The sequence below is a fragment of the Hirundo rustica genome, chromosome 10 (assembly GCF_015227805.2).
Source record: "Hirundo rustica isolate bHirRus1 chromosome 10, bHirRus1.pri.v3, whole genome shotgun sequence".
Classification (NCBI taxonomy): Eukaryota; Metazoa; Chordata; class Aves; order Passeriformes; family Hirundinidae; genus Hirundo; species Hirundo rustica.
This window is the reverse complement of record NC_053459.1, coordinates 10,744,534-10,758,507: the sequence shown is the minus strand read 5'-3', so window position 1 is coordinate 10,758,507 and position 13,974 is coordinate 10,744,534. Positions and strand designations below refer to the sequence as shown.

The 13,974-nt window shown below is 38.7% G+C and overlaps 1 protein-coding gene across 1 annotated transcript in view; it reads left to right on the top strand.

The window, feature by feature from the left end:
- The first annotated feature begins 132 nt into the window (after nucleotides 1-132).
- The window catches only part of DNER (delta/notch like EGF repeat containing), a 114,153-nt gene continuing 100,311 nt past the window's right edge, over nucleotides 133-13,974 (top strand). The window contains exon 1 of the mRNA XM_040074686.1: nucleotides 133-390. Coding sequence (XP_039930620.1) covers nucleotides 148-390 — 243 coding nt within the window. The 5' untranslated portion in view covers nucleotides 133-147. The remainder of the gene's footprint in view (nucleotides 391-13,974) is intronic.

The window sequence follows — 13,974 nt, the reverse complement described above, 5'->3', positions numbered from 1 at the left end:
CCCGGCCCCGCCCGCCCGTTGCCCGGGGAACGCGGGCCGGGAGCAGCAGGGCGGCCGCTGCCTCCATCCCTCCATCCCTCCTTCCTTCCTTCCCTCCCCGCCGGCGCCAGCAGCGGAGCGGCGCCCGCACCCGCACGCCCCGCCGCCATGCCCCGAGCCGTCCCGCTCCTGCTGCTGCTGCTGCTCGCCCTGGCCCAGCGCCGCGCCTGCCTTCCCGCGCCGGCCAGCGCCGCGCCCCCCGGCCGGGACCCCTGCCTCAGCCAGCCCTGCCGCAACAACGGCACCTGCTCGCCGCTGCCGCCGCCCCGCCGCCTCCAGCTGATCCTGCCCCAGCCCCCGGCCGGCTACAGCTGCGCCTGCCCCCCGGGCTTCACCGGCGACTCCTGCCAGGTAAGGGACGCGCCTCAGCGCCGCCCGCCCGCCGCGCGTCCTTGTGCCCGTCCCTGCCCTTGGGTGTCCCCGCTCTCTGCGGGGACAGAGCGAATGTTCCCCCCGCGCTCCCGCCTCGCCCCTGCCCCGTCCGCGGGCGGCTCTGCCCGCCCTGCCCCGCTCCGCATCCCGCCCTTCCCGCTGCCCTCCGCCGGCCCTGCCGCCCCGGCCGGTCCCGCTCCCTGGCGGGCGCTGTCGCGTCCTCCCCGCTGCCCCCGCCGGCTCCGTTCCCGGGGCTGCGGTGCGGTGGCCCCGGCGCTTCCCGGGCTTCCCGAGGGGCTGCCGGCCCTGTGCGCTGAGAGCCGCGCCGGGGGCTGGATCCCGAGCCGGGAGCCGCGACCCCGGGTGTCAGACGGAGAGACTTCGGGCTCCGGGCTCGGTCAGGGTGAAGGAGGATGGCGCTGAGCTCAGCCCATGCCTCCCGGGTTAATGTCAGTACTTCAGCTCCCCCCTCGCCGCCCAGACCTGGCAGGTTATTTAACACTGACTTACTGGAAGGTGAAAAGGATGGTCCTTGGAAGCGGATGCTCTATTGCATTGAATGCTAATCCTTAATTCGTGTCTCCAGTGGTCATTTTCATAGGCTAGGAGTGCTCGCTCCCACGTTTCGGATGCCTTTTGAATTGATTTTGAATTCTGAAAGATCAAAGCCCTCAGAGGAGGGACAATGATCTAAAATACAGAGGAGCAGTAAGCAATATCTTTCTAATATGCTTGGTCATATTGGGACCAAATGTAATAACATATTTGAATCTAATTATTGTAACGTGAAATAGTTTTTTTGGTTTGTTTTTAGTCTCTAGCATTAAGGTTCTTTGTTATCATGTTAAGAAATTCACAAACACTCAGTTTTGTCTATCTCCAGATAAGGAAAAGCAGGTGCAGGTACACAGAGGTTTGTCTCCTCATGTGTGTATGCCGGGGTACTTTCTGTGACAGTGCTGTACAAAAGGCTCTGTGGATTGGCAACCATTGCTTTGTCAGTGCTCTCGCTTGTAAGAGCATTTGACATAGAAGCGATTGACTTCAATTAATTTCAGTCAGCTTTTTAGTCTTTATTTTCTCCTTCCTTTGTCGTGTACTATTTGAACAATACTGCTGAATAGATGAAAGGGATAATACATTTAGTGAAGACTTAGTGTGTAGTCGAGTGTAAGAGTCATTGCAAAGTAGGAGCGCTATGCACAGAGTTTTCTGCTTGCCTTGAAATGCCTCAGCTGGTTCAATGTAACAATGAAAGTGAAAATATTTACACTAATGAGATTCTGTAAAACCGGAGAGGTGAAAGTGGATTAAATAGATTTCTCTTTGGCTGTTTTAGATCTTGTCTTAGGAGTTTACTATGTTTCTCTCTCTACAAAGAGAGAAAGAGAGCGCTGTGTGTTTGCTTCTGCACGTTGCTGTTAGACTTAAGTGTCTGAGATCGATGACTGAAAGATTAATGACCCTTTTGCAGATCTAGTAAAATGTAACACTTGCTGCCATCACACCTCCTGTGAAGCATTGTGCCTGGGGATCTGGGTTTAATTGTTTTTCTAATAAAAGACATAAGCGATGTTTTCATAGCAGTTATGCATTCTATTGACTAATAATAAGGGGCTTATGGTGTTATATATTTTGTTTCTTCTTATAAAATAGTGAGTAATGACCCCTGCAAGGAATACTGATAAAGAAAGGAGTTCCACTTCTAGCTATCACATCAGCAGTTCAAGTGTGGATACCAGGTAGTTCTGAAAAGTTAAGGCGATTTTGAAACGTAACTTTAAACTGGAGACCAGGCAGGGATTTTAAAGGTGTAATATAAACACAGTACACCCATCTTTGAGGTTTTGCTCATTTTATCAAAATAAGGAATGAATAAATGTTGTACAAACACATTACTTCTTGTGTTGCTCTGTCATTCAGATACCTCAGAGCTTAACAGATGCCTAATGACTTAAACTTCTATGAAGAAATGTCATGTTTTCTAATTCAGTGACAGTAAACAACTGTAATGATTTAAAAATAACTGTAAGGATTTTTTTCACGTACCATTACAGACTATGAGAAAACTATTGACTAAATCAGGGTATCACTGGGGTATATCTAGATATGGGTTTTTGTCTTAATGCTGCAGCTGTTACTGAACAGTTGGATTCATAGAGGGAAGTGCCAGGACGGGAAGAAAGAATAGGAATTATTATCTTTAAATACTCAGGTCATGGAAAGTAGGTTTGGATTTTTGGAATTTATGGTGGAGCTGGAGTTCTTTGGGAACTCCCGCTTCCCTAAAAAGATAGAATTACTTTCACGTCACTTCTTCTAGTGAAGGCAACTTTTCAATGATTCTGCTCTGATGTGTCGAGATTTTAGAATGAAGACAAAATGTTCTCAATGTGCCTGTGAGTCAGCTGGGCATGGTGAAGTTGATAATGCAGAAAGATTGCTGAGAGTCAAACTTGGAGATTGCACATCAATTTTACTCCTGAAGATTTTTACTGTAACTGGTTTTGATGCATCTGTGGTTGTTGGTGATGGCATGGGAAAAGAATAAAACTGGCATCACATACACATGAGATACTTCTAGAAGTCCAGAGCTTTCCTATCACCAAGTGATTTATTTTACTTGGCCAAACCAATTCCATGATTTCATGTTATAATTGCTTTAGTGACTCATTATTTATTTAACAACAGAAATTACAGGTCCTTCTAGTACATTCATCCCATGAATTATGCATTTGTATTTATCTCACATTATTTATGGTTTGAATATACTTTGCTTTGCAAAATTCAGGCTTTTTTTTTTTTTTTTTTTTTTTTTTTTAAGTTATGGATTGTCTTCTCACCCAGTGTGGGACACTGTTCTAATTTACCTCCATTTCTTTTCATGGTCCTGAATTTTTTTCCTGCTTTTCTTTACAGTACTTCTAGCCTGTAAAGGAGACATAGAATTACTGTGTTGAAGTATTTTAAACTTTGGTCTGAGTGAAGAAATCACATGTATTCCCAAGGAAATTATACTACAATTATAGTGAATTCAACTGTCTTTTTTTCTGTGGGAACTTGAAATTGGCCATTTCTCAGGTTTACACTGAGAGAATTTGATGAAATAAACAGAAATGAAGTGATACTAAAGTTCCATTAACTTTATAATCCCTAAATTTTTATTTGTGTTTTACTTTTACAAGCAATCTTTATTTCTAATGGCTAAGTTAATGACTACACTCTTATTTTTAATGATGTGCGGAAGACAATAAAATAGTTTTTCTTGATCAAGAAAGTCGTACATAAAAATTAATTTGTGTTTGTGCCTCATGAAATAATTTTAGAGACATAAGGTACAAAGGAAGTAGTTACGAAATGAAAAACCTTCATGATCAACTTGGTAATTTGCTTAAAAATGCAGAATTGGAACTTAGCTAATTGCATTGAATTGCATGATGTTTATTTGATCCCATGCTAGTGTTAATTTCATTAAAAGGCTATCACATGAAGACATATTAAATTATTAATGTATTTTAAAATACTGCCGAACATGCTTTGCTTTAGGTGTTTGTTTACATTTTTAATTTAATTTTTTTTCTCCCTCTTTCAGTTGATAATTTTCTCTCGTTCTTTTACTTTGCTGCTTTTTGATCTATTTTTAGTTATTTTTATCGGTTGTCAGTAATCAGAAGTAGAGAACAAGTAGTGTCCAAGCATACTGAAGCAGCACTCTGACTTTGCAGCAGTTCTCTTCTATCCACTCTGATTAGTGATGACTGAATGTTCCACTTCAGAGCGTGACGTGGTAGCCACTGGTGCAGGGCATTTTTGAGTTAGTGTTCAAGTAATCCTTTTAGTAGCAAGGAGATCTCTTTGGTCTTGGGGATGATTTGTTGTGTTTACTGGTTGTGTTTCCACATCTAGAACAGAAAATATTTTTTAGATATAATAGTGGACATTTTATTTATGATGGAATTCTATAAGGATGTAGTCTGAGTTTAGAAAAGTCAAGGAAGGAACTGATATTATAAAAACTGGACAATAGATTATATTTTAAATTTTGTTCTTATTATTATTTTTATAATTTTTAAAGTTATTTTTTATGTCCCCCCCCCTGAATTTTTGCCTGATTGTTCTTCTTCATTCACTCCTCTTTGTTTTGTACCTTTGAATGCCAGATGAATTTATTTTAGTCTTTGATCATAGTATTTGAATGTTTGTAGACTTTAGTGCAGTGATTTCAGGATTTTTTGTCCTTTGACCCCTACCCCTACTTTAGTATTTTTATCTTGTGTTGGCTTTCTTCTCTCTTTTTTTTTTTTTTTTTGGTCTCAATAGATTTCTAGCAATGTGTTTAATGCTGAATGCAGAAATCCAGGCTTAGTAAACTGAAAGCGCTGCAGGAAGAAGGATTGTTGTTTCTTGGCTCACTGGTCTAATACTTCAGTGTGAGCAGTATGAATTTCATTGGCCAGGTTATTTCAGGTTGCACTGGACATCCTTTAATCTAACTGCTAAATCACCTTGTGGTGTCAGTATCCTGATTAATTCCTCACATGATCCTGTTTTCCATTAAGCACTGACATCCCTTCTGAAAGGTCTCTAATCCTTAAATTCATAATGAATTCTCTAATATATTTAAAATGCTATTTTTTTCTATTCTCTACTCATTAATGAAGGATATATACTTAGATTATATGGTTATTGTGATTCAAATGTTTTGTGACGTGACCACTCTGTTTGCTCTTTTACCTTTAATAACAGTAACATCTAGAGTTAGCAGATGCCCTTGAGTATTCTTCTTTTATTTGGATGTCCTTTAGCCTGAATTTTGTTGTTTCCTCCTGACTAGCTCTGCTCACTCTTGCAGTACTTTCAAGATGCAGAATTTAAATATTTGCGCTGATTAATATACTATGCGTGAGAAGAGGCTGTGAGAGCTTGTATTTTTTTTCCTTGGAGGTGACAAAGCAGGATCCAAGTGGGATCTCAGCTACTTAATGGGTGGTCATAGGGAACAGGAGCAAGATTTTTCCCAGATGTGGTCAGTGAGAGGAGGAGAGGGAACACACATGCTCTAGTGGGGGAAGTCCCAGTTAAATCTAAGGAAAAAAAAAAATCTTTGCAATGATGGTGGTAAAACACTGGAACAGGCATTTAGAACAGTTGTAGAACCTTCATCCTTGGAGATTCTGAGCTTAAGTGTTAAGTGGCCAAAACCCCAAGCACCTTGACCTGAGCAGGACTTGGAGCGGAGAGCTCCCTCAAGTTCCTTCCAGTCTAAGTCTAAACCATTCTGTATATACACACCCCTGTATTTTTTTTTTTCCCTATTAGATTTTGCATTTGCTTATTTTACATTTCTCTCGTTCCTGCTACCCCTTTTGCAGGACATCTGAATTATTTCCCTGTTGTTATATATGTCTGTTTTACATTAAGTTTGTATACCTGGATGCTGACAGACTTCCTGCCATGTGAGCAGGACTCCTGTGATGGCAATGTTACTGTTAGTCATCTGAAAAATGAATTTCAGGACACTTAGTTTACGTCTCCTTTAGTCACAAATGTCTACATTCCCATTTCACAGTCATTGTTGAGGTTTTTTCAATTTACAGTTGTGTGTCTCATGGAGTTTATGGGTGTAATTTGTTTTCTGTGAGTTCCTATGGTCTGCAAGTGGTGTTGTTCAGGTACCTCGTGAACTATGATCTCCAGGGTGCAGCGGAGCTGGTGAAGTTCTACAGTGTGGTAATGTGTAGTTTCAAATAGCACAGAATAAATTAATGTGAAAGCTGGTTTCTTCACCCAATTTATTTTAGCAGTTATAACATCTGGTTTCTCTAAGTGTAGTAGAAATGTATTTCCAGTCAGAAATTTAAGCTTTTCAAATTAGCATCTTGCCTTGAAGCATATAATGTGAAAGTATGTGAGTAAGAAGCTACTCAACAGTTTCCCAAGAAGTCATTAAAGAGTCATGCTGTGTTTTTTGCCATGGGATCTAAATAAATTTATTGTAAATAGCTGTAGAATAAAACTGTAATGATGTAATAACCCAAACTGTCTCAGTTATATAAGATGTTATTATTTAGGTATCATCTACACACTGACCTTTGGAATCTTTGTATTGTCTTTTCCAGTACCTCAAAATGTTCTCTTTAAATTTGTTAAAACCAGTCCTTTTTAAAGGCTAGTCAGGTCACTACACATACTGCAAGCTATTTGGTTCTGAAAAATTCCCTCATATGAATGAAAGTTTCATGTCTTTGCTTTCAATACAATAATTTTTTTATGATTAAAGATTGCAAAAATCTGGATCAGGTGTAAAGTAACTGAGTAATAGAGGGTATGCTATGCTAAGATGCCTCAGCTTTTCATATGCTGTACTTTATTGCAATTTATGCTCTTTGACCTCAGAGAATCAGTTTGCAACCATATCTGCTTAAAAACCATCATTGTTTTACTTTCCTTTGGAATAATCTAACGTGCTGTCATGTGTATATTGTGTAGCTCTGGAACTCTTTACTGGAGCAGCTTCCCATTGGAAGTGGAGTTGTTTGCCTTGATTCAGTGTTACAGGAGGTAGAATTGCTCCCCTCCTTTTGAGGGCTCTCAGAATCTTGTACTTATTGCTCTTCTGAGACAATTCCTTGTTTGAGATCAGTAATTTCAGAAGTGGCATTTAGCAGGATCTCGCTTGATCATGGGGTCATGAGTCTAGAAATATTAGAAGATGATTAATTAAAATTAAAAATCTGTTTCAATAGGCAGATATGGGTCTGCTCAAAACAGTGTCCACTTGACCACAAACATAGGTTAGTTGGTTTTTGCTTTTACAGTTGCTTTTGGCGCTCTCACAGCTCACTCTGTTCTTGTTAAATACCAAATCCCCAGGATATTTTGTGTTACATTTGTGTTCCAGTTAATCCCACAGCTTAATTGCATGGAAAAAAATAATTCTGCTAGTTTTCGTTTTCTGTCATTCAATTTAATTGCATTCCCCTGTTGTGTTTTTTCCCTTTAAAAATGGGTTATTCCATTATTATTTCCCTGTGCATATAGTGAAAATTTTTCTTTTTGCAATGTCCTTTCTGAACTGAATAAGTCAGTTAATGATGTTCCTGTTGTTTGTTGGTTAATCTAGAAAAGGGTTTTGTGCAATGCCAAATCCCATTTTTATGTTTGCTGAGAAGTTTCCTGTTCTCTTGACAACTGCACTTGAGGGAAGGCTTTAATAATATATATATATAATTTTTTTTTAATACTTTTGGTTGATGTGGTAAGCTGAGTTCAGCAATCTGCCTAGTGGTGTGGTGATCCTCAAATAAAAGGATCCAAATTTCCAGTGCACCCACATCAGCTGAAAGTGCATTTTTTTGCAAAAGTAGGGCTAATTGCATTAAAATTTCTTAGTGGCATTTAAGTAGAAATCTGAAGGTAAAAGCAGTTTATTATGTGCATTTGACGCTGTAGAGCATGGTTTATTAAAAGTCTCGAGTTGTTTTTTAAAGAAAAAAAATGTAGTTTTTTTCAGCTTTTTGTTTCTGTATAGTTTTTCCACTTTATATGTTACTGGAATGAAGTAGACTCCAAAATAAATGTTCTCTGGAGGGAAAATTTTCATTTGTCAGTATGAATTCACAAAACATAAATTGTAATTTTATTATTAGAAAAAAGATCTTAAACTGCAATTCAGTGTTAATTTTCCATCAATTTTGTAACAACAGAAAGGCACATCAAAATAAACATTGAGAAAGTAATGTTTGCTTGATCAAAAAACTAAATTTTCCATTGGCTGAGTGTAATCTCTCACAAAGAAGCGCTCAGGCGCTCAAAAGCTGATTTGTGTGCTGCATATGGAGCCTGAGTTCAGCAATACATATCACTGCCCTATATTATTTTTCAAGTTGACCTTGGTTTGCTTTATAATAATACAGGCTGTGAAAATGATGATGTATTTTTAGTATTATATTCTGGTGTAAACCCTGAAAAAGTAGCTGTAAATTCTATAGAAAGATCTGGAATTGATACGTAGTGGCTAGGAATGGGAATATCAGGATTTGGTGCTTGCAATTCTCACTGCCTTGCTGAGTCACACTGGGCAAAAATTCATAGAACCTTCTTACTTATGTTTCTCCTCTGTAAATTCAGTTAATCCTGGGTGGTCAAAAGGTTAGTTTGTGAATACGTATAGAGGCTCTAAGAATGCTGAGTGAGAAGCACTTTATAAGGAAGCATAGTATGGAAATGCCAGATCCTGAATTACACATCAGTGATCCTGTCAGGGTATATTTAAATTCTAATGAAAAAGGCCTTCTTAGTAAAGAAAAAAATCAACCACTTGGACTATTTTTATATCTGGCAAATATTCAGTCTAGCAGTTTACAGATTAATTTAGTTTCATAATGTTCTTTCCCACTTGAAACAGGGCAATATATCAATGACCAGTATTTCAAAGACTTCTGTAGCAGAGGTGTTTGTGAACAAGGTGCTCTTGAATAAGGTAAGAACAGAATTCAAATTGACAGTGAAAGTAGGGTTGTTTTACTGAGATAAGGTCACTGAATGTTAATGATTTTGAGAACTTTGTTGTACTTCGTGTATTAGTTGCAACAGCAACTGTATTGTGAGTTTGAGAAGACTTTGGGGTAGCTGTAGGAACAATAGCTGCAAAGCAAGTAACAAGATACAGTTCCTTTTCTTTCCAACAAGCCTCTCTTTCAGCCTAGGCAGCCCTTATCTGGTTCTTTGTGCTGGATCTAATAAGGCTGAAGCTTGTTGATGAGAAGCGTACAGGAGGAGGAAAAACTTCAGTCAACCTATTCTGAATGAATAAATAAACTCTGATTTTTTGGGAGGAATATCCCAATTTTGGTGGGTGTATGTGGTATAATCTTCACTGAGCCTGAGTGTTCAACATGAGATTTAAAGATGTGCAGATAACGTCACAAGAGAGGAGAAGCTGTTCTAGAATGTTGTTCCCTTCTATGAACAACTAGTACTTGGTTCCCTGAAATCATGTTGAGGTAACTTTATTTACAAGATAGAGAAGGCAGAAATAGATAGCACCCTGAGAAAGATTAGTAGATATGGAAAAATTTGAATAATGTGGGATGGACTACTGGTTCTTTTATACAGAGACAAACAGGAAGAGTCTGAAGGTAATCTTATGACAAGGGCAACCCTTTAAAAACCAGCATTAGTGAGACAGTTAAATTCTTCTGGACATCAGCTATGAATGCAAATCACGTGACTAAGGAAAATAAATGGACATTTTTTTGTACTTTTCCAGACTTGGTATGTTGCTGAGATTTCCCTTTGAAATATCTATTAGTTGTGTTTGTCCATAAGGACAGTAACTGTCATCAAGAACCACATGATTTAGGTCATTCTTAGGTTTCTTATTCAGCTTTAATGATTTGAGCATTCAATTCAGCAAATCTGTAAAAAATCAATGCAAATTTTATTTTTATCTTTGCTCTAAAGGTGATGTATGGTTTCTTCTTCTGAAGAAAATAAGGAAATTGTTAAATACCTTTATCAAAATCAAATTAGTGACTGAATTTCTGTAATGATTAACCAAAACAAATTTTTTAGGTTTCATACACACCTAGCAGTCTATTGACTATATACTTGTACTTCTATTGTAATCTAATTTTCAGGAAAATTTAACTGTATTCAGGCAAACTGAACTTTAAACAGAAGGAAGAAGGCTGTGTAAAAGACTAATAATAGTTTATGAGCTAAATGCCGTTTGTGTTGAGATTTCTAATTCTGCTGTCTGGTCACAAGAGAGTTTTTGGCACTTATTGTGACTATGGAACACCAAGGTTGTGCTCTTGTATGTGGGGATCTGAGAAACTTTCTCATTTGAGAATGTCTTTGAATTTCAGGGAGCTGGGTTACATGAGGTTTACTGACGTAGGCAGGGTCTGTAAGATCAGATACTTGATTAATTCTTTTTAAGGCTACAGTGTACTGTGTGATGATGGCATATGTGACAACTGAAGAAAATGGTGTTGAGTCCCCTGGGAAATTAACATGTTTAATTGAAAGAAGGACAGATTGACTTAATTTACATAACACTAATAGACTCTAACGTTAAAATTTGTGTGACTATTGCCTTTTAAAAGTAATGGAAAGGTACTGAGTTGATGTTATAGAAATTCTCCAGAATATTTCTGAGGGTTTTGGGGTACTTGGCTTGTACAAAGGATTCTAAAAATGTGGGACATCTTTAGAAGGCTTCTTGGGACTTGGCTGTGATGTCACTTAAAGCTGATGTAAACTCATAGTCATTCCTTTGTCTATTAAAACATTAAAGGTAAGTTTAGAAATTGTTATTTCAGTAACCATTTGAGTTTGGTTTCTTGGAATGTACCTAGAAATTCTCTAAGGTGAAAGAATGCAGGAACAAGGTCAGCAGTGCCACTTGATTCCAAAACACCTTTCACTCCAGTTAAACATTTTCCCCTGCAATCATCAAATGTCATCATTTTCTTTTCTGCAGGTGAGTGAGAAAGGATGGATCAATAGTTACAGTGATTCTGCCTTTTCACAAAGGCCTGCTTAAGAGCAGCAGGATAGATTTATCAGTTACAGCTCTCTGATTATCATGTCCTGCTGGTAGCAGTGTGTAGCAATCCAGGGTATGGCCCAAACTTTGCTGGTTTTGATTTAGGAACAATGGAGGCTTTTCTGTTAATGTAACATATTTGAGAGTGATTTAACCATATTTTGTGCTTACATGAGATACAATGTAAGTCATTATACTAACGATTGAATGATACTCTGGAATGACAGCTGTACTAACAAACCTTAGTATGTGACATACAGCAAACACAAGTATAGCATCTTAGTTATTTTTGCATGATGTATGTGCTTTTTACTTTGTAATGAGTACTGCAGCATCTTGCAACTTCAGATTTCTAGTTCTGAGGACATTTTTCTTTTCCAAGATGCATTTGCATCCAGCTCTATTCTGTATTCTCAGATTTTCTAAGCTCCTTGCCTACGGTGTGGAAGTCCATCCCAGTTGGAGGTGGGGTCTTTTCTGCCAGCAGCTGTTGAGCTCTGAGACTTGCTGGCTGGCAGAGGCTCTTCGAGGCTTGGCAGCTCACAGGGCAGTTCTGTGGAGCTGAAGTTCTGTGAAGTCTTGAGAACTTCAAGTTACCCTGGCAGTCTTATGGCTTTGCAATTCTCTTCTCTGACTTTGAGAGAGGGGTTGCAGCTGTGGGCTTCAAGGGGCAGCTTTCCCTGGTCTTGGAGCAGGGCATTAGTGCTGCAGTAAGGAGGCAAAGAGTCTGTCAGAAACACATCTGTGATTTCACCTCCTCTGATCAGAGGTGCCAGCACAAAACTCATTTTAATCAATGAATGGTCTTTTTCCGATAACCCCTATGTTCAGCTAGAAGTTTCTATCACTTGTAGTGCCTGGAGAGAAAAGTCCCTGAGTATTTAATGGTGAATTGATTTAGATATTAACCTTGCCATTACCTAATCTAATTTTGTAAATAACTGTAAAACTGTTGAGTACCAGTTGTTGATCTGTATAGTTTATTTTTCTCAGTCTTTTTATAATAACAGAGATGAGGTGTTCTGTTTTTCAAGGGAATTGTAAAGGTGTTAGGTTGATTGCTGATCAGGCTGAGCTGATGAAACTTGTATCCCTCATTTTAGAAGAATTTGCTTTCTTTGTAAAAACAATCATGTCAAACCCAGAGAGAACCAAAGTGTACGTAGGGGTGTTTCAATGCAGAAACTAATTTGCAGTCATTCTACTGCAATTACAGATGAGTAGAATAATAAGTCATTCATAGTCCCTTAAACCTCATGAAGTTAAGTGGGATGAAGAAGAGTATGGAATACAATATTGTGTGTTTGCATTTCTTTAGTTAAGACATGAAATACAGGCAGCACTGGGGGGAAAACAGGACAGAAGCTAAACTTTATGAATGACTTTTAAGCTTGTGTAGCAGATAAGCTGAAATATTTGCCATAGATACTCATCATAGAATGAGGAAATCAATACGTTCAGGCTTAATCACAAAGCACTTGTGTCTGTGCTCTGGAGTTTGACGGTTATAGAAGCTTTGATTTCATGTACAAAATCTGCTCCAAGCAAGGGAAGTTTGCATTATTGTGTTGGCTGGTTTGGAAAGGGAGAACTGGGCTGGGGCCCTGGTCTAACATCCACATCTACAGCAGTGCTGCTCCTGAGCCACAAAGCTGTCCTGGTCTTTGACCTTCACCGGGCTTGGAATACTTTGAGGATACTAGCTGGATGAATAAATATAAACATCAAATGGCCATTAGAAGGCAATCTATTTGAAAAATTTTCTAGGTATGTTTTTCTGGTTTTCCTCTACCTTTATCAGAGTAACATCTGTTCCATTCCCAGTTTGTTTGATGCTTAGGCATCTGTTCACTGCAGTTGCAGGAGTGTAATTTCTGTCGCTTCTGATGTTGTCTTTTAACTGTGAGTTGCATAAATAAAATTAGCTGCCAAAAATAGTTTTTATTTTCTTCTTAGACAAAGAGGATTTAGATGCAGAAAAAGTCTGATAGCTTCTTTCCTTGCTCGACTTGCATTTCAATGGCATAGTGAGATTTTCCTTTCAGTACTGACAGTTCTTTAGGTATAACTAAAAGGATAGTTGGTGTGAATTTTCTGTGTCTCAGCTAGGTGAATTCACATAATATATCAGAGAATTTGACTGCTGGCCTTTCCTTTGGCACCTGCCTCTATTCCAGGTCTGAGGAAATGCATTAATGGCTCTGCATAGTGTTCCAGGTGTTCTTGGCACTCTCGCAGGTATGAAAGGATTTTGAATTTCTCTGGTCCTATTATAATGTTATATACCATTGTTCATGTGATACAGCAACCCATGATATTTTTAGCCATCCGTATGGATTTTTGAATTTTGCTTCTTCTTAGGCCAGCATTGTGCTTTAACACAGAAGCAGACATAGTTAGACATCTGCCATAGGATTTCACATGAATAGAAATATTAAGAACTAATTTTTGGCATTAAGGTATGAATTGGGATATATAAGTAGCAGATAATTTCGAGAAGAAGTAGTCAGTTTTCATTGCTGGTGAATTTCCAAATATAATAACCATATTTATTCTCCTTTCCTTTTTTTTTTTTCATAGCAAATCTGATTTGCATTTCCACAGTGAATGCTGGAGAACTAACTAGAGTGATCCAGTTAGTTTTCATTTACTCCTATTAGACAAATTATAGACTTACAGGTAAAATATTTTTGCTCAGCAAAAATAAGTCAAGCAGTGACTTACCAGCTAGAAACATTATCTACATTTTAGTTCTGAAAAATTTAGTAAAACTTGCTCAATGCTTGACAAATTTAGTAGATTTCTCTGGTTTTGACTATCTTCTTAATCCTGACTTTCACTTACGACTTTCACTTATTACTGTTAGGTAATGCTGTTATTTCAGAATGTATTTACATCCTTAGGTTTTTAGGTCTCATTTCTGCTTTGGCTAGTAACTAATGGGGAGATCAGGTGTCTTTTTGCTGAGGTCATATTGCATAGTCATCTCCATCAACTTCGAAGTGTGA